This window comes from Sparus aurata, chromosome 16 (genome assembly GCF_900880675.1).
Source record: "Sparus aurata chromosome 16, fSpaAur1.1, whole genome shotgun sequence".
Taxonomy (NCBI): Eukaryota; Metazoa; Chordata; class Actinopteri; order Spariformes; family Sparidae; genus Sparus; species Sparus aurata.
Window position 1 is genome coordinate 13,117,181 of NC_044202.1, and position 20,798 is coordinate 13,137,978.

General features: G+C 42.8%; 1 protein-coding gene across 8 annotated transcripts in view; it reads right to left on the minus strand.

Annotated features, from left to right (window-relative positions):
• ttll5 (tubulin tyrosine ligase-like family, member 5) overlaps positions 1-20,798 on the minus strand; it is a 47,301-nt gene continuing 26,503 nt past the window's right edge. For all 8 annotated transcript variants that reach the window (XM_030443672.1, XM_030443677.1, XM_030443676.1 and 5 more), the window contains 6 exons: positions 19,835-20,022; positions 17,815-17,957; positions 11,377-11,578; positions 8,358-8,566; positions 4,296-4,378; positions 1-1,646 (listed from right to left, as the gene is read on the minus strand). In XM_030443672.1, coding sequence (XP_030299532.1) covers positions 1,594-1,646; positions 4,296-4,378; positions 8,358-8,566; positions 11,377-11,578; positions 17,815-17,957; positions 19,835-20,022 — 878 coding nt within the window. In that variant the 3' untranslated portion in view covers positions 1-1,593. The remainder of the gene's footprint in view (positions 1,647-4,295; positions 4,379-8,357; positions 8,567-11,376; positions 11,579-17,814; positions 17,958-19,834; positions 20,023-20,798) is intronic.

The window sequence follows — 20,798 nt, forward strand, 5'->3', positions numbered from 1 at the left end:
CACGATCAGCATGTTTTAATGTTTTCGAGGTCTTCCCTTCTCACGTTGTTTCATACAGACTGCCAAGATGAATCCATGAAATATTACATTTCCATGCATGTGTGCTGTGAACAATCAGCAGTTTAACAGATTAAATGCCTGACTGTAAACAACAGGAGAATATACACACCGATTGGGATTCTACTGTTGGATTCTTGTAACACAGCATGCACTGGCATTAACAGCAGTAAATCCACAACGTTTAACATCACTACAAAAGAAATACCATCAAGTAAGTGTATTAAAACCAGTTCTGTTGTACTGCATTGAAATTACAATCTGTGCAAAATCATCCTGATGGGAATCATCAGTTGATATGAAAAAGACATGCATGAAATTCAAGTATTCCTGACAAAGACATCATAAACATATGCTGAATCTCTTGATATATAACAGATATGTTTTATTCTATTAACACGCCCTGAGTGAACTCACTACATGGTCCCAAGCAACAGAATATCCGCGAGGACATTGTCTGCTGGTGCAGCATTAACCTTCATTGTGGGCAAGGCTGTGCATAACCATAATTCCTCTTTATGTTATGCTTTGAGCTACAGAACCGGCCGAAAAAGGCCTTATGGTAAACACTAAATATATACTGATGCAATAACAATAATTTATTTCATTTAAAAATTAAATTTGGTCCATCCAAGGACAACAACAACAACATCTTAACAGTTTACAGTAACAATCACAAGCCAACTATATAGCTGATAAACTTCCTGGCATCAGGGTTACATCGTCAATGGTGAAAGGCTGCCTTTTCATATTCAAGCTCTAAAACTCACAATTTCAGCCTTAAGGATGCTTTACTCTTGCACATTCTTAGGCAATGGCCATAGAGTGTGATTTGGCAGAAATTTGGCTTCAAACAAGGGCCAGGAGTTGGAGTGTCTGATACCAGAAGCCACACGTGAAAGAAACTTCTTCTATGAGTGAGGGGAGAAGCTGCATAGGCCATCTCTACAAATCTCTTTTGTTGGCAAAGCCCCACCTTACTTGTTTGTGTAACTTCATAGGAAGAAAAAGTCGGCATGAATGGCTCGCGGTGCACATGCCATTCATGCATGAGTAAAGAATAAATTGTTGAATCCCGTATGTAAAATGCCACTGGGGCATTGAGGAACCATCTGCTGAAGACTATCTGTCAGTGAAATCTCTCTGTGGCATCAGTAGAATGGAGGGAATGAGGGCGCACAACTGTTGGTATATAGACTGAGTAAAGCCGAGAGGGATGAGGGGAAGGGGGAGAAGGGGGAGAAGGGGGAGAAGGGGGGAGAGGAGAGCTGAAAAGGCCAACTGATGTTGAGCTGCGCAACAAAATCCCGACCTGCGTCAAAGCTGGGCATTCCTGGCCTCGCCGACCATCCTCTCGCATGTCGGTGGCTGTATCACCAAGAAGTTAATAGGGCCCTGTTCGATGTCTGGCATGCTTTCATGTGCTGCTGTTGTCCTTTCCCAGAATACACCTCTGTGAGGATGTAGTTACATGCAGAGACACCTGTCAGGCCAGCAGAGGGGCAGGATGGCAGGAGGCCTCTGGTTGCCTTCCTGTCATCTGTGAGCAGGTTGCTGACCCTGGAACAGCTTGTGGTACACAGAAAGACCTGGGAAGGGATGGATAAAAGTCAAGTTACTCAAAAGAAGAAGAAGGTTTTCCCCAACAGAAGAGTTTTTCCGTAAAAAAAAAAAAATACACTGATCCCCTACAGGTGAATGTTTTGTTGAACTTTTTAATGATTCATGGTCCCCAGCAGATCTGCTTGCTCATCTCAGTGCTTTGCCTCTTGTCCTGCTATCCCCCTAGACTTCTCATCTCTATCGGCTGGCACGCGGCCAGCTATCCAGTAGAAAAGGCATTCCAAGTACAGTTAGAGCTGCCGTGTTTGTGCTCCCAAACAGTATTCCCTTTCATTCCCCCTCTGCACACTCTGTTTATTTTTGTGCTCTTTTACACCGTGGGGCCTGACTGAGCCGGGGAACGAAAACATCTCCCCGACTTCCAATCCGATGACATGACCGCTGGAAGCAGCTTCCTCTAGCTCAGCAAAAGGAAGATAAAAGGGCGATATTCCCTCTAACGTGTCACGCTCCAAATGACATTTTGACCTAGAAATGATGTCAACAGTTTGTGCAATGGCTTGGAACAGAAGTTAGATAAAAGCACAATCAGTTATCTAAATGAATCATTTTAGGATCTTTGCATCTTACACCTAAATACAGTGACTTAGAAAATCATACACTGTTGTTATTACATACATTTGATCTTATCTAGTTGTGTCAGACCTAATACATGATTCACAGACTCAAAAGGTGTATCTGTTTCAAATAAAACATCCAATAACTTACATAATACATCTGAAAAGGGGATGACAGCCAATAACTACCTTCCTTTCCCAACAAGGCATCACTACAGTCTTATTTTGACAGAGAGAGAGAGGCCTAAGCTATCCGTCCTGACATGATCAGACTCCCATTAAAATGGCACAAGTGCAGCATTCATTTCCTCCTCAAACTGAGAGCCATAAATCTCCTCAGTCAGCAGCTGCGGAGCCCTGAGAACTTCAAGAAAGCTTCAAGGGAAGCATTGTAAAACACATGTGGCCGATATAATCTAGGTTTGTAGGCTTTGATAGGTCCTCATCGAAACCCCTCCCCTCGAGCCAACACAGAAGAAGCAGAGGAGGAAAAGGGGGGAAACAGGGTGAGTGAGCAGGAACAGTTTTCTGAGGATAAAGGGAGAGTTGTACGAGCAAAGAGAGGAAGAGATTAAGAGAGGAGAGAGATAAAGGGAGAGTGTGATAAATGATGGTTGACAGCTGATCATAGAGAATGCTCTCCATTTGGACCTGGCTCTAACTCCCTGTCAGAGTCAATCAGGGGAACTCAGTCATCTCGCTACAAAGGTACACTGGGTAGGCAGAAAGACCTGACGCACAAAGACTGTGACCCTTTTAATAACACCCTCCTCCCTCCACAGCACTACACTGACTCTCTGTTCAACTCCCAGTCCCATTCATGGTTGCTAACTGGTATTCTGTACTGGGATTTTTCTCCTTCTTTAGTTCAGACGTTCATTTTTGAAGTCGAGAGCGAAGCATCTCCCCCACCCTTTGCGCCCTGAACGACGGAAAAAATGCATTCATGAAATTCAGAAGCTTCTCCCAACGGATCCAGTTACAGTAATTGATGAGTTTATAAGATGTTTGTTAACCTAAGCCAGCCTCCATAGTCTGGGGGGAAGAGGGAGAATGAAAAGAAATGTTCTGGTTACACACATACACACACACGCACACACACACACACTCACACACACTCATTTTAGAACGGGGAGGTGCACAGCTACTGTGTTTTTCCAACAAGCTGATCCCTGGGACAGCTCGGCTGTGACACTCACGTGATGTGATGAATAGTATTATCCGTGTAGTAGGTCTGTGGAAAAAGCCCTTGATCAGGCAAACGTGTGCATCAGCGCAAACTGCTTAATATCACTATCACTGCAATAAGCCCAACACTTTGCTCAGGATGGAAAGAGTTGTGGAAATAGGGCAGAATGACAGGGCGCACGTGAGTGCATCCACCCACAATTGGAGTATATTGCTCATAATAAACCTAGCAGAGTCTGAGATGTATTTTTCATTCTCTCAGTGTGATTTCTGGGGCACGACTGGACAGCCCTTTTGGCGGACGGACAGTAATTACGACTGCGTAGGAATGACCAACAGATGGGAATGCCCAAACCGTTCCCATCACTGGGTCTCATTACAGAGGGAAGATGTCATCACTGTTAGGCCTCTTTATCCTTCAGCAGTAATCTGACCTCTACTCTGGGACGCATAAAGACTATATGATCAAAAAGACAAAATCCTGAGCTGAAAAGTTTGTTTATACTCATTCAGATCTGGCCGCTTCCTCTCTACTTGGCATGAACTCTAAAGAGGGTCATGGCACAAGCCATTGTAATGTAATAGCCAACAAATCCTCAGTTGATTCTTCTAACAAGGTTGTGATTTAAGCTTGAACGCTATTTATCATTATGACAATGTAGTTATCTTTTACAGTGTGCAAAATGCATGTACACATCCTGCACACCGCTGAGCGAGCGCGAGCCGGCTAAAAATATCCAGTGGAGGTTATCAGTCCTCCGTGGGGAATGTCCAATATGCCTGGCTGTGATCACTGACGCTGGCATGGAGAGGGCAGACTACAGTACCGACAGGCCAAGTTACAACACTGTACTGCAGCATCAGACCCACCCGTTTGGCCACAGATGGCTTTGTAGACCGTATGCTGGTCGCTGGAGCCACTTCCACTGGTCGAACTCTCTGCAGACATCTGCCTGTTGATCAGACACAAGATAGGAGTCAGTGAGGCGCAAACAGATCAGGTTATGGTGACAAACTGCATCTGAAAATGAACGACTATCCTCAACACTGCAACACTTACGCTACAGATTTATACCAGTGTATTGATATAGTTAACAGAGTTATTTCTTCACATTATATGGGGTATTAAATGGGGGTCTTGTGACATATGCGCAATAAAATGAGAAAAAATGACTAGACCTTTGTTTAATATTTTGTTGAGTTTTATATTATTACAAATGTTTCCAACAATGCTCAAACTCAGACAAATCTGTAATCCTATCCAAGGTAATGGTGTGTTTTATTTGCTCGCATGTCACTATAACTTCCAGGGGAATATCGGAAGTCTTGAATAAACTTTAAAACATTACCTCGTCTGTGAATATTTCTGCCTGACTGTCAAAGACAGTTCCCTCTTGCAGCGGTGGCTGTTGAACAATGAAGTCAGCAACTGCAGCATCGAACTACCTCTCGATGTCATTGTTTTTGATAGAGAGAGCGCTATATGAAAAAAAAAAAAAGCCATCCTCTGACAGAAGAAAAGTGGCGTCAATTTCAAATATTCTCCCTGTGTGTGCAGCCACTGGAGGCTGGTGGGGGATAAGTGTTTACTGAGTGCCTCTCATGAGCTATTGTGACAGGAAGGGGTCAAATTCCTGCTCCTCATCCTGGTGATGTGATTTTCACATTGGCAAGACCATTGTGGTGATGACTGACTATGTGGACCTGCGGGCAACGGCGACAGACAGAAAGGGCGTATACATCGTCTTTCACAGAGGGTGAACAGTCAGCGCGATAGTATATACTTTGTGTGTTTATCCCACAGGGCTTCATACAGAAGTCTGCAGATCATAGACAAGGATTCACAAAGTCTTTTTCACTTCATCAGACAGCAAATACAGTGTTTTCCCAGAGTAAACCATTATTAGAAGTGGTGGGGCGTAGAGCAGGAGCAGACACGTCCGTAACCTTATACATTAAATCTGTTAAGCATTTTTTTAGGGGGAACAATAAATAAAGCTTAGCTGGCATTAACCTCTCGCCCCAAAAAGCAGCTTGCCAAAGGAGCATTAACAAGGTAATGAGGGTACACACTGCCTCCTTGTAAGGGGCTGCACAGTTGTTCTTTCATACCATTACACAACCACAAATAGAACTGGCCCACTTTAAGCGTGGCATACCTCGACAGGAAGTGACTCCTTTCATATTGAAAGGAGGGGGAAAAAAAACTTGACCTATGGGTTCTTCACATCACTTTCTTTGTCAACAGTCTCTCACTCTGTCACTTCAAGAGTCAGCCAGAAAAGCTGCAGGCGAGAACAGAATCTGAACTTGCAGTGTGCGGGGATGACATATAAGCCTAAAGTTGAACATTTCACACCGCTCGCAGAGAGCTGAGGGACTTATGTAAACAGAGCTGATGTGCAGCTTTACTTTTGGGTGCATTCAGGTAGTGAGTATGCCTGACCGAAGGGGATAAAGTTTAACCATAAACACACGTTTGGCAGCTCCTGTGTGTATACAGTATCCCGTGAAAATAACTACTGTTGTGGCTGATTAATAGGGAGCGAAAGCAGCAGCGTGGCTGACATTAATGGTGCTGCTGTAATTGTCACCCTATTAGTAATGCCACACGACAGCCCGGGTTTCCGCAGTTACAGCTGTGTCTAGCCAAACCTCGCAAACAAAATACCAAACAGGCTCATTTATTTGTGTTACAAATTGGTCCTTTCAAAGCCTTCACTGAAGTCATTCCACTTTGAGTCGTTGCAGCCCCTCGGGTTGGCAGCTGTGGTATGTTGATAGACCAGAGTGCCCTGCCCTGCTGAGTGGATACCAACACGAGGCACATTTGCTTCAAGCAAGTGTACCGCATGTTAGCTGAGCTTAAAAATCAAAAGACACTCAGAAACCATGCCAAGGCCCATTCAGCTTCTTTTAATCTTGAATAAAAACTTGACGAGGACTACAGACCAACCACTGGACAAGAGTCTGCAGTGTCAGACCAAGCCGGCTGGACAGCACTCTCGCAGGATTTCATCTCGCAGGCCTCCATGCAGAGGAAATCATTTTGGCTGCATCAACAGAAATCTTCACCTTGTTTCCTTTTCTCGACAAAAACCAAAAACCAAATGTCATCCTGATAAACAGATTCAACTAAGAACTGTCAGTGACCATTAGTGGTGTATCACTACAGTTCAGCAGCTGGCCAGAGGAAGGTGTTTGGAGGCCTAGATAACCTTGAACTGTTGAGTACACCCAGCACAGTGATTCTATTATAAGTTGGAGGAGCTCAGGCCTACACTGGGATGCGTTTCAGATGTGCCTCAATAACAGAGGTATTAAGTTGCCCCCTAAAATGAGCGCTGGAAATAAAGGGAAGCAACTTATTATCCCACCATTCTCTGCGAACAATCATCTCCTTTCTCTTGGACGCAGTTTACATTTCTCTGTCATTCTTTCTTTTTTCCCCTCTCTTTATTCTTTCATTTCATTGTTTCCATCCGTGCATTTTTGGTCCCGAAGCTTCCGTTTTTCCCACACTCTCCCCTGTCACACTGGTCGACCACAAAAATGCAGGACAGAGGAGAGTGTGAGGGGGCTCTGGAATTCCACATGCGGAGGGTAAACACAGCCATTGCCAGGAAGACACACACACAGGAGCAAACACAGCACCTACCCGGCTGCCCTAACCTATTCTACAACCCCTTGCGCTGCTCCACTGCCCTCTTAACTCTTCGCATGCCAGGTACAGTTAGCCCAGCCGAGTAAGATGACTGAATGTAACATGTCAGCAGAGCGAGGGCTCCACTCTTTACAGTGTCAGCAGGACTGTGAAGTTTCAGTGAATTAATACAGTTACAGAGAGGAATAGAGTGTAGAATATCCTGCCTATTTAACATAGAGTGCACATCTGTTTGATCTCCACATATGGAGGATAACTGCAAAATGTTATTTTAGGGATATATTATAAAATACATTTTCAATGTTTCATTTTCCAACATATTGATAACCAAATTATCCTTCACTCGCAATAAAAACTGCTCCAATTGAGTTCTGGCCTCGTTTCTTCACAGAGACAGAGACACCATTTCACCCTGTTACAAGACACCGTACCATAAGAATGATTAGGGTAAAAAAGTTACATATTGTTGCTTTAAAAAACACATGACGCACATAGCTAGCACGCTAAGATGTAGCTAAATAGGTAGTTTTTACTGAGAAATAATGTGTATATTGCACTATAACATATTAATCAGAGCAAGTTCTCACACACATTGGAGATCACGTAAGACTCCATTGGAAGGAATACATTTTGGGTGCACGCAGAGCGATGTGGAAATGAGGCATCAGAGGGCTGTGAGGAGCCCTTCACCGCTGCAACAGCGTGCTTCAAACAAGCAATGCGCCCTGATCACAAAGGCTTGCTGTTGTTGTGTAATTTGGCCAGATGTTGCAGTAATAAAGTCATAAAGTAATTGGGGGGGAAATAGCTGGCAGTTCAGCCCTCTTTCACTCCTTTCCTTTTATTTGCCCTTGTGCGCTCTTCAGCTTATCTCCAAACCAAACAGGATTTAAACAGTGCTTGGAGCCCGGGCCCTTCCACTGAACCACGCTCTGTTTATGGTTCAGGCAGAAATCAGGCCTGTGATGAGGTTGTTTACTGAACTAGCAGATACACCCCGCGGCCAAAAGACTGGGAGCACTCACACTACACGCATTTTCTTTCTCTCATTAGCATAAGTTGTGTCCTTTTGAACTCACCAAAGTCCATGCACTTTATCTCGATCCACAAGCAGTGGCCAATCAATGCCACCCCACTGCAATCAACTTAATGTGCTACACATTAGATAGTGACGTCATTAAGCTATCAGCTATAGTGGATTTAATTAGCACAAGGAATCAGAACTGTAAATCAGCAATAAATGCATTCAGTTGCAAGGCTGGTCTCACTTGACGAGGCGCTTTCTTGGATTTTTCCTGATCTGTCCCTCTCTGGCATCGCTGGGTGGCTTTGGGGCGAGAACAGGACTAACACAGGTTCGGACGTGGCTGTGGCCATGACCATGACTGGGTCGGACATGATAGCCGGGTGGAGGGCAGCTGGATGAATCTGTGGGAGCCTGCGAGTGTGGAGTAGTTGTCTGGTTTGGAAACTGAGCCTAAGAAATAAAGAAAGGAAACTTTTAATTAGGGTCAATGTAACTCAGACAACATACTAAGTTTGCAATGATGACTTCTGTTGTAGTGTTAACGCACAATTTTGAAACAAGAACAAGTGTTATTGCTGAACCCATGTGATCTCTACTGTCTATAACAGCAATTGAGTTAAAAGCAGGTATTTAAAACAGGTGTCAGAATAGGTCATGCACAAAAATAATTTGATTTAAGTGTTTATTATTTCATCACAACAATCTTCTAAAGCATTATCAGTGTTACAAAAAACATTTTGCTTGTGTTAGTTTGGTGAATCCGAACTAACACTAAAGTCACATAACAAAACAAACTAATTAAGTGGTGAACCAGCAACTAATGACTGTTCTTATCAAAAGAGTTCAGAGAGCTTAGATGGATTAAATGGCTTCAATATTCTAAATATAGTGTGTTTTTTTTTGAAGGTGGCTTACATATGTGTTGTTGTGGCTCTTGGCAGTATATTGCTTAGCTTCTGTGGCGGGGCTATAGCTGCTTCTCCAAACTGGGGGAGTACTGACTGTCATCTACTGTAGATAAGACCATGACTATAGATGAGTACCTCAAACTACTAATCCACTGCACTATTTAGGACAAAATAAAATCAAACTCAAGTCCAAAAGAGGAATAACAAGGCGCAGTCACATTTGGAATGGGTCAGTCATGGGAAAAATATGTGATCTCTGATCATTAAGGTGAAATATCAGAGTGCTTGACATGACTTATTGCAGATATATTAATGAAATGCCATCCAGTATCAAAATAAGCTCAACATTTTTTTGCAGTTGGCTGCACCGAGGAGCAAATTCTTCACATTATTTATTTGTTTGTACAAGATCTCTTCAAAGGCTGTGGAAGGGGGAAAATACTGTTTTAGTTCTGACATAATATTAGCCACATTTCACTCTGTCCTTGCAGAGCAGGGGAATGCTTTGCATACATTCCTATCCCAGCTCATGCCAATGCTATTTTCTCCGCGGCTTTATACGGCTATCTAACAAGCTAATGGTTTTCCAGTGTCACAGTGCAGCCGTTCAAAGTGCCGGCAGTGTGACAGGGAGTATCTGATGTAATTTGTGTGCTGATAAATGAGAAGCTGAGTTTCCAGGTTGCGAGGCCCATGGCCGCAATTCAGTTTGAGCGAGACCAGGAAGGGCACCTTTCTTTGGCTGCCAGGTGGCCCGGGGCCAAGCCTGTGGAGGAGCCGCGCAGTCTGCACCCAGTAACTGGAACGTGAAGCGGGGCGCCGGAACAGCCCCCTGTCTCTTTCTCTCTCACAAGAGTACACACTCAAACCCATGTGTACATGAGCACTCACACCCAATGAATCACTTTCTTTGTGTCTTCTGTTAAAGAGCAACACCACTACTTTTACACATTTATTGTATTTAAAGGTCTTGGGGATATCTCTTCAACACAATACATACATTGGCATGACGCCAAAACTCTTAATTCTTCACATTCTGTTGATTTTGTTTTTTATATATTACACCTTTAATGTGTAATAGTTGTTGGAGTTACCCATACTTAATCCTACATAATCAATGACTTGCTGTAGTGTCAGAAAGACCAAATCCCTGGAGTATTCAGGTCAACTATCTCTGGAGTCAAAATATGTAATAGTAATACAAAATGTGGCTGCAAGATGGAAGACCTCAGTTTCAATACAGATTTTCTCACTCAGACCTAGCGTAAAGTGGCCAGATCAAGCCAAGACAAATATCACCTCAATTGCATTAATTAAGGCTCAACCAAGATTCTGTAAAAACAATGACATGGCAACTGCAGTACTCAGGTCGGAAATAAGAGCGGGCATCGAATTATTCCACACTGTTAGCTGTCCCATGGCACTTGCATGTCTCCACTTCTCTTCATCCATGGATGGACTCCACAAAAGGCATTTCCTTTTTCCTCTAAACATTAAAATTATGCAGAGCGATATGACCAAGACCTCTTTACCTTTTTAATCTCCTTCTAAAAACAGCCACATCTGTCACGGCCAGTCAGGCACAACTAAAAGGTATTTTGTCGCTACATTACTACCGCTGAGAAAATCATATCCCAAAAACTTTATTTGTGTTGCAATGGGAACACAAACAGAGTTCAAATCTGATATGATCTGTACTGTAATGGTCAGACTTTAAAATTCATGATCAACTCTGTACTCTTTTAGTGCCCTCACAGGCAGCATTCCTTGATTACTCACCTTCCAATATAAACCTAGCCCGAGTCACTTGGCCAAATAATGTAATCTTGAGGTGAGAAGTCATGTTAGGCTCTCCAGGAATGAGCTTCTGTTCGGGAAGACGTTCCCACCAAACACCATTTTGTGAAGCGGTTTGGAAAGAGATTCTCCGAATATCTTTGTAAATGCTAACATGAAAGCTTTCCCCTTGATGTGGGTGTATTTTGGACTATTTTGGACAGCAGTGTGCTTAGGTTAGGGAATATTCTGTACAGACACAAATATGAGGGTTTTTTCTGAGTTATAGCTCAATAGTTCTCAAACACGTTGACAGTTTTCAGCTGCGTGGTGTTTATATAAAGTGAGACATCAAATGAAAACTTAAGGAGCTGAACAAGACTTTTCTCTTAACTCTTTTACTAACTCCTAATTTCACAAAGTCAGATTCTTTCAAAAAAAACATTTTTCAGATGGAATCAAAAACAAATCCAGTTCCATTTTTCCACCAAAGGTTCTAGCCCAAGTGTCTGAAGGTAACTACCCAGGGATTGTGCACTAAAGGATGAGAGTTTACCAGCAAAATCTCCTCTATACCTGGTATCTGCAATGGCTCTGGTCCAGCAGCTGTTGAGACTGGAGTCTCTGCTGTTGTAGTTTCTGGATAGCAAACTGAAGCTGGTAGCTTCCTTGGGCGGGCTGGTAGTGCTGCTGGTAGTTCATCCCTGTCACCAAGCTGTTGGCACTCTGACACATCTGCCCGTCCCAGAGACCCTTCTCATTCTTCAACGGCCTGTGGCTTGGAGAGCAGAAATGAAGAAGAATAAGTCAGTGGCACACAGAAACACACCTACTTGCTCTTCTTCCGTGTTTTTCATTTGCACTTGCGAAACTGTGTATCAAAAAAAGGTAGCATTATGATGTGCAGAGGCATGGGTTTATGGGAGTTGTTGTCTTCACTTGTCTGACTTGACATATCGCTATTAGACATTTCAGTGCAAAATTGTTACAGCTACATTTGAAGAATAACTCAAATAGTTTTGGGAAATGCTCATTTGCTGAGAGGGTCACATGAGAGGAGCAATACCTCTGTAAAGTCTCCCTGTTCAATATGAAGCTACAACCACTGAGCATAAAGACTGGAACCGGGGGAAACAGCTAGCCTGGCTCCTGAGCTTTGCTTATTTTCAGTATTTGTGCTAAGCTAAGATAACTGGAAGCTAGCTGTACCTTGTTGTTGAGATCTTTTCATCTTATTCTCGACAAGAAATCCTGAAAATCTAATATATTTGGTAAGAATTTAACCTTCTACAGACACAGAGCACAGAAAATATACGGAGGAAACAGAAGAAGAGGTGTGACGATTGGAATTACAGTCAAATTTGCATATTTTTTAAATGGTTGCATATTAAAGTCTTACTTTCTAATATTGTGACTGGGTAAGTGAGTAAAATGAGATTTGTGCTGTCTTTTCCTCTAATCCCTGTAGTCTCAAATGAAGAAACTACTGACTTACAAAAGACCTGTCTTAATAGCTAATAATGACCTTGAAGACTGCAACATAGTGCAGGCTTCAGTGGCTCAATAGTGTGCCACAATATGAGTTTATTCCCTACCATCTTTTCCTTGTCAGTAATTCTACTACCCAACCATGGTGGAGATGTGGCAGCAGCTAATGAACTCCCAACAAAAAGTAAAAAAGACAAGACAGCCTCACATCATCCCAGTGTGGGCCCACAGAAGCCTCAATCCAAAGTGTGCAAATCAGAATCAAAGCAGAGGGCAAGCCTGTGGCAAACGCAGGCTGAACTAAAAACCTTTCCTCTTTGCCTCAGTGCTCCCCGAGCTTCACGTTCCATTCACATCACAAAGCCACAACCTGGAAAGCAACCTTTTGACGAGCTCCACGAGTTTGTAACTGGATTATCTGTCATTAGAACTAAGCCTGTTTCAGCCCCCCTCCTTTTTTTTCTTCTTTTTGGCCTCTGCTAAAGCAATGAGGTGACTGGCCTCCCCCTTCAGACACGCTCAAATTGAGTCTATCTGGAGTCTGGTGGTGTGCTGCTGTATATGTACCACTTCAGCCAAAAATAATGCCATAAAGAGCACTACTGGGAGCTGCAAGGAAGGGGGGGAAAAAAAAATGAGAGATACAAGTACAGCTGAAGAAATGGGATCCCTGGGGGTCATAATGACAAAAAAGTTCTTGGAAATTCCTCCCATTACATGCAAAAACATTTCTCCATTGGTCTAGAGTAAAAGAAAACACTGGAGACTTAAAATCACAATAGCTGCTTTATTTTTAGAACCAAACCATGATATGATCTAAAATTAGAATTCAATTAATCTCGAACAACAATACACTCTGTGGGATAATGATCTTGCGTCGCTCAAGTGAAAAAATAAAATAAAATCCTGTCCTGGGTGGCCAAACAAAGACACAAGGGATCTTACACTCATGTGAAAATGCTATCCACCCATGTATTTCTCAGTTCACATAATGGTACATATATTGCAAAAACAACTGGTGTGACCACAGGCCAATACAATTTTTTTAGCTCCTGGAAACAAAGGCTTGTCTGTAAACCTCACAAGGCCAGAGATTCTACAACGCCAGGAGACAAAACAAGAACTCGTTCATTGTTTACAGCAGTCATTTCCTTTAGCTTGGCTGCCGTTTGCACACTGGACCTCGGGGACCTCCAATGCTACCATTTTATTAGCATATGGTCGAAAATTGACTATTTCTCCGGACAAGAGCATGTGCTTTCCGTGAGCACAGTGTCGCAGTGGGACCCCAAGGAGAAGTGTTTTCAGACAGGGCTTGTCAACACAACACCACGCAAAGAAAATTACTACGGATCACCATGAATTTTAAAACAGCAGGAGTTCTTCGTCCAACACGGTGACCAATGAAATAGAGGAAAAGAATTGAAAGAGAAGAACAGCTTTACATCTGAGTTTCTCATCACTCGTGCAGCACATGTGTGGGGCTCCAACTATCTGGGACTTCCCTTCCTGCCGGACTTCTGCTCGCTGGTGTCAGCTTACTCCCTGCTGCCCTCGCCATCCTTTAATATGCTGATCTGACTTACTGTGGAAGTGCACAGCAGCGCAAGTTGAGCACATGTGCAGCATCAATCTAACTCAGCGTGAATGTGGGAAAATGGATGATCCCAGATGACGTCATGCCACAGTGTCTCAAAGCCCTGCCTGGTCAGTGTAAACATCAGCGGTCTCGGGTGCGAGGGTATTTCCAGCTTTTACTCTGTTGTTTGTTTATCTTGTTTTATCGGATCAGCATGACACCCAAAAGAACTGACCTCAAAATATAAAAAAGAAAAATGACTAAGGATTTGTTGTGGGAGCAGTCTAGACAGGGATGCTGATGTTTTAGTAAGTGATGAGAAATATTGCATCCTGAAAGTACAAAAGGTGTGTTTGAAGAAACAGTTTTACTGAGTTTTCTGGTTAACCAAGTTACATGTATATATATATATATATATATTTATATATATATATATATATATATATATATATATATATATATATATATATATACACATTTTGAGAAAGCAACGTTGAAACTGCGGGTTGGCTCCCACTGTGTGAAGTCCTTACTAGTAAAAACATGTACAGAGTTAACGTACGATCACTAGTTTCAAACAAGCTGAGAAGTTACTTAGGAATGACTTCCCATAAACAAACTAATCAATGGCCAGTGTAACTCAGTCCTGATCCACTGGCAATCTGAGTGTCACAGATTTGACACAGTAATGCAGCATACTGTTGGACACATGCTGCTGTAAAGGCGTGTGAATCCTCTGAATAACCTAAATTCATTCACTGGAATTTCACTCGGCCTTACCTTAAGGGTTCTCCTTCCTTTTACCACATCTGGCTTCAATCAATGTGAATAAAAACTTCTCTTCCTTTAAATTCAAAGGAAGAGAGACATCAAACCAATTTTGCGGTGACTTTGTCCCCCCATCAAAGAACTTTATACATTTTCACCAGAGTTTTTTTTCTGATTAGCTGGGCTGCTGGCTCAGCCGATGGGCTGCCATAAAACCCTTTGGAATGGTATGTCCTTACAAATTCGACCAAGTCAAACATCAATCTACCAAAGTATTGAACAGAGCTAAAAATACCCTGCACAAACAGGGTCATGGTATTTCTCAGGTCTAGCTGTGCTGGAGTGCACACAACACTGCGGAGATAATGGTTTCCGGTCATTTGTAAGTACAGAGAGAAGAAAATGGGGAGGCAATTTAACGCAGCTCAGGACAAATTAATGAGTCACATGACTAATACAAGACAGACTTGGCGCTCCATCACAGACTCAAACCACAACTGTAGGAACGAAGCAAAGCATTCAAAACTGAGATGAATCAGTCAAACAAAAGATGCAAAAAAAATAAGATGCTACAAATTGCCAAATTGTTACAATGTTAAGAACAACAAAAAAGCGGTTGTTGTAGTCTCGACGTCTGAATGTCTATCGACCGAGTGTTTTAAATTGCTCACATCTCGTCACAAGTACATTGAATGGAAATGATCACAGACATGATGACAACGATCCTGCAGTAAACCGTGGCTGTATGGAGACATGTAGCCGAGTGAGGCAGCAGCTCTCAGAGTGCTGATGCAGCATACCTGGTAGATCCTGGCAGCGGCACTTCAAAGCGTTGTGCTGCTCTTTGAAACCCATCATAGTTCACCCCTGTGGTTGCTTAAAGAGCCAGCGTGCTTAACAGTTTCAGTATGTTTGGCAGAAACCATCAGCCTGAGTGTAGAGGGCAGAGAGGAGGGGGACTCAGGAAATTCTGGGTTATAAGAAACAGGGCCGAGGTGAAATCAAGGAAATTTACCCTAATATCTTATCAAAGACATTTTACTGCAATAAGAGGCAAAAAACAAACCCAATGGATAAGTTCTAGGGTATAAGAGGGCTTTTTATACTGCCAGCCAGTGATCAATGAGAAGATAAAGGGAAACATTTTGAATTATTAAACTCAAATGAGAAAAGATGAAATATGGAGCTGTACTTACATTTTGTTTTCTGATAAATGTAGAACCAATACATGTTTATACATGGAAAATTAGATTACATCTAAAGGGAATGATGATATTCAGAGAAGGAACATGTGATCAAGCCACAAAACTCAAAGGTGACTTCTGTTTCCTCCGTATCCGTACAATTATAAATTCTATTTAATATCTCTACTTGGTTTGTGGAAATAAAAACTTTTTTAAAAAAGTGAAAAAAGCCAGACATTCCTGGAATTCCATGACAGCTCGGTACACAAGAAAGGGCCGGACTGGAAAAACAGAGTCCAAGATCAAGGCCAAGCTGTCTGAGACACTGTCACTCAAATTTCAGGACAAAAATAAAAGGGGATTGATCATAGATGCTTAACCCATCAATAAATTACACCCTCAATAGCTGATTTATTATTCTGGCCCAGTGCTGTCGAGCATGACCATGTGATCATACTCTGTCCTTCTGTTTCCTTCTTTCTCAGAGCAATGTGAGGAAGGGGGTGGGATTCAACGGTTCCAGAGGCGAGAGCCTGGAGCAGACAGACTACGTGGGTGTTGACATCGCCCCCTAACCACCACCTCCATCCCTCCAACGCAATGCTTTAAGCTGCCAGCGTGCTTCACACACTCTCAGCACCAATTCCACTGCAAGTTACCTCCACAAAGAAAGCACAATTAGAAAGGGAACAAAATGCCCATTTCCAGACGCATATTGAACAAGTCGGGCCAGAGGAGTGTTGGCACTCGGCAATCCTTTTCCAAAGACTAACAATCTTCAATCTTAAAGGTCGTCAGAGACCATTAAAAAAGCCTTTAGATTCTATTGAGTGTGACCAAATAGGCAACCGCAATCTACAATAAAGACTTGCGTAAGGCTGATTACAAAGAAAGTCCTCAGGACATTAATTTGGCCAAAGTGAATAACACTTGATACGTGCACATCAACACATCAATCACAAGAATGAAAAAGAAAAAAAGCTTCAACAAAGTTTAACATTCAACCTCAGTATGTTAACCTTTCAGGCTTGAAACGATGGCTGGGAATACTAACTATAATGTCTCTGTCTGTGCACCGTACATCAGGACAGCATCTCAAACTCAAGGCTCTCAGAGGAGAGATATGCTGTTTACCCTGGCAGTGAACCCCACTGAGACAGTAACGAACTATTCCTTCTCTACTGCCTTAGGGGAGGGCGAATAAATAGTTCCCGTGTGCACAATGGTGAAACTTGACCAAAAGACAAAATGGAGCACTTAAAAGTGGGCAGAGGTGTGGAGGTATGGGGAAGTCCACCGGACAGCAACTTTAGGCATCCCTTTTTATAGTCAACACTGATATAAACATTTTTTCATTATTATTATTTAGCATGAAGAGCGTGTTGTTGTATTGAAGGGTAAGGGCCAAACCAACATCTATAACTGGATGTGTTATTTACAGGTAGGTTTACATTCTGTTTAAGGTGATTCAATTGAGCGGTTAATTAGCAACCTAGCGAGCACACTGATGTTAGCGGTGCATTTGTCCTCGATTAATGATTGTTTGGTGGCTCGTTCAACAAGCTCGGGTACAGGACCAAACCTGTGTTCCTGTTTATTAGTTAGATAAGACGAAGAAAAGAACAAACTGTTCTTTGGCAGGACTTTTCAGACTCAATTCCCCCACATTCAGGGACCTGACACAGTGTAGCTTGAGACAGAGATCAAAGTAATTACCATTACAACGCTGAGAATTTTATACTGAGAATGAGCAGAACAAAAGAGGCTTGAATATGTGAACACACTTCTCAATTGGGCTGCTGTGTCAAAGTGATGGCAGAAATGAATATCATTGATAGTAAAAACACTGAATTTTATAACAACTTATTGAGGAAGAAACTTTATATTATGAAGGTATGTCATATCATGTCCGATATTCATTTGTGTATTATGGGTTTGTTAAAATCAGACCAAAATATTCCCTTCATATTCCACAGTACATGTCTTTGGACTCACCTGGTGCTGCTACATCGATCTGGTCCAGAGTGAACAGACTTCACTGGGCCTTGGGGTACAGGTGCACTATGTCGTACTTTAGGGTTCAGCGTGTAGCTCTCTCTGCCCAGCAGCATCCTGTTGGCCAGGATCATGTTGCTCAGCTGTGGGCAGAGGGCAGGAGATTTGACTCACATTCAAACATTAAGTCTCAACATCACTCTACTAGTGTCTAAAGCAAATGTTTGATGAATACGCACTTGAGTTCCTCCCTGCAATCTATTGTATATGGGGCGCTGTGTGAAATGTACACACAGTACATGGCAGAGCTAGCCTCCACTCAGCACTAAATCCAGGTGGTCCTCTCCCCAGGATCTCCATCTATAGCAGAATCAGCTGTCGTGACTCGACAGCTCGCATCTGTTTACAACCACATCAGGACTACTGCAGAAAACTGCGCCTCTGCGCTGCCCTGGGAATTATGCTCAGTGAAATCTAATGGGAGAATCAATTATACTGCTGTGGCGTTTTATTTACTTTACTTCCTCCTGTGCACTAAATGTCCAATGGGAAAATTGTAATGCTGCCAAGCCTTGTACAGCATGAAAAATGTGTCAGCATGGTGTTATACAGCTACAGCTCCAAGTCACTTATTAAGGTATACTGGTGGTATTCATACAGACTGTTTGATATAAACTGAGGAAATGAAAACACACATGTGGGTGCCAAGTTGCTGGGCTTTTTGGAAGAAATGTCATAAATCATATATCAAGTCAGGAGATCTATATGAGATTCATATGTATAATATATCTACCTCAATGACAAGTTCTTTACCACATGGGCACATTTTTCATCCTCCAGTGTACGCAATCGGTCATGTTTGTCATCATGTAGGATTCACCATCATATCTATGCAGTACAGTGTACAAGTATCTTCGCTTTATTGCGGCTGTGCCTGGCTTTACTCAATTTCATGTTTCTGTTTTGTATACATGTGGCTGCGCATGAGAGTGAGTAATTACTTAAACCTTAGAGGTCATCTAGTGCAACAGGGTGTTGTTCATGTTTACAATGTTCTCCATTTAGTGCAGCAAGTGATTTAATGACTTCAAATCTGAGCCCTAGAAAAACACAAAATGTACTCTGAGCCTTTAAGTGCTGAACACTGGACTATTTTACTCTGCAAAATAAACTGCTGCCAAGCCCAGGATTAACTATTCATGGGGTATACAGCAAACACCTCTTAAGATAGATGGAATAATATACAGTCAAAAGGAAGCTGTAAAATCTGCAGTCTGTGTGGTCTGGTGCCATCACACAAAAAAAACTTTGACAGTACAAATCCAGTGAGGTAGAGGAGGAGGAGGAAGGGGAGGAGTAGGGAGGAAAGGTAAAGGGGCTCCCCACGCAGAATGACAAACCTTTCGGGAATATAGGAGGAGGTGGTGATGGAGGCAAGGGAGCTGGCGCTCCCCTGCTCAGTGCCAATTTGCTACATTCCTCTATTTATAAGCATCAATTACCACAAAAAAGTGGCTGCTTGTTAAGTATCAACAGAAATCACTCCCCCATGGTGCATCTGATAATGAGACCTCACACAGAGCCGAAGCTTGATGCGGCTCACCACTGTTTAGGCCAGCCAGCTTCAAACCCCAGTTCCAGACCCACCCCCACACCAACCCTCAGCCCACAGACTGCAGGCGAGCCGAGGGCTTGAAGGAGGAAGGTGCACGGTGCGAGGCAGCAGACCCTCCGGCTCCAACAGGTCTGCTGTACGAATGAGCAGCGAGATGCCGCCAATCAGTGTGGGGTCAGAGCCAGGTTTACACATCAACAAAGAGAAATATCAGAGACCTCACAGCGAGAGACTACTGCACAGGGGCCAGATTCTTCCTCTTGACATGAAACATTTGCACGGATCAGTTTACAGTCGCTTTATAACTAAAGCCTCTTCTTCGAGCACAGCGAAACTTCCTGCTCCAGGTGGGAGCAGCTGTCGGCTCAGCGGGCTGCAGAGGTGAAAAACATACTATGAACTCACGTGTTGCGTCAGCAGGTTGATTTGACTTGAGGTGGCATAGTGGTGAGCGACCTGCTTGTCGGCCATCTTTGGCAGTGCTGAGATGAAGGCCTGCTGGTTAGACTGGACCTGGGCAGACAGGGAGCTTAACTCTTGGAATGTGCCTGATGAGTTTGACATCAGCTTACTGGAGCTGCTCCTCTTGATCCCTGACATAAAGAATAACAAAAGATAACCGTTAGAACATGGAGTTAAATTTGAGAAAAAGGGCCAAATGCTCTGAGGCTTCTACCTGTCAAATGATTGACATCCACATCACCATAGCGCTCAACAGTGACGTTCCAGAAGTGAAAATCCAATTTTAATTCTGAATTGTGGGTGTTGCTTATCAGTCATTATGTCATAACCATTCAAGAAAGACTCACCACAAGCTATTGCGAAACGATGGTATTTGCCCCTGTAGAAGCCACAAATCTGTGTGATATCAACCTTGTTTCACAAAACATGTATGATCCATGATGTCATGAAGAAATTCTGCGTTACCTACAATCCCAGCAAGTGTAGCACTGACATTTCTGACTGGTGGAGCAAAAGTTGATGCTGCCCAGTGGGACACCGTGTAGACAACTGGATGGTTTACATTACGTTTAAATCAGAGCAGCCACGATTTACCTTTCTGACCTGCTGCCTCTTTTAAAGATGAGGAAAAGTATCCAAAGGGAAGGGAACATCACTACAAGTCAGGTCACATACTAGTGGTTATGAGTTGAAAGTCATTTGAAAAGAATAATTTGTTATGGTTTGTGGGATGAGTATTCAGTCTTGAAATGATTTTGAACACAGTCCTGTAACTATGTCCATTTTTTCAGTTTTTTGCACTTTTTCCATCTGGTATTTGGTTGGCTTGGTTCTGGGCTAAAAAAATTTGAAACGTCAGTGGAGTGAATGATGGGAAATTCACTTCAGGAACCAGATCATTCATAAA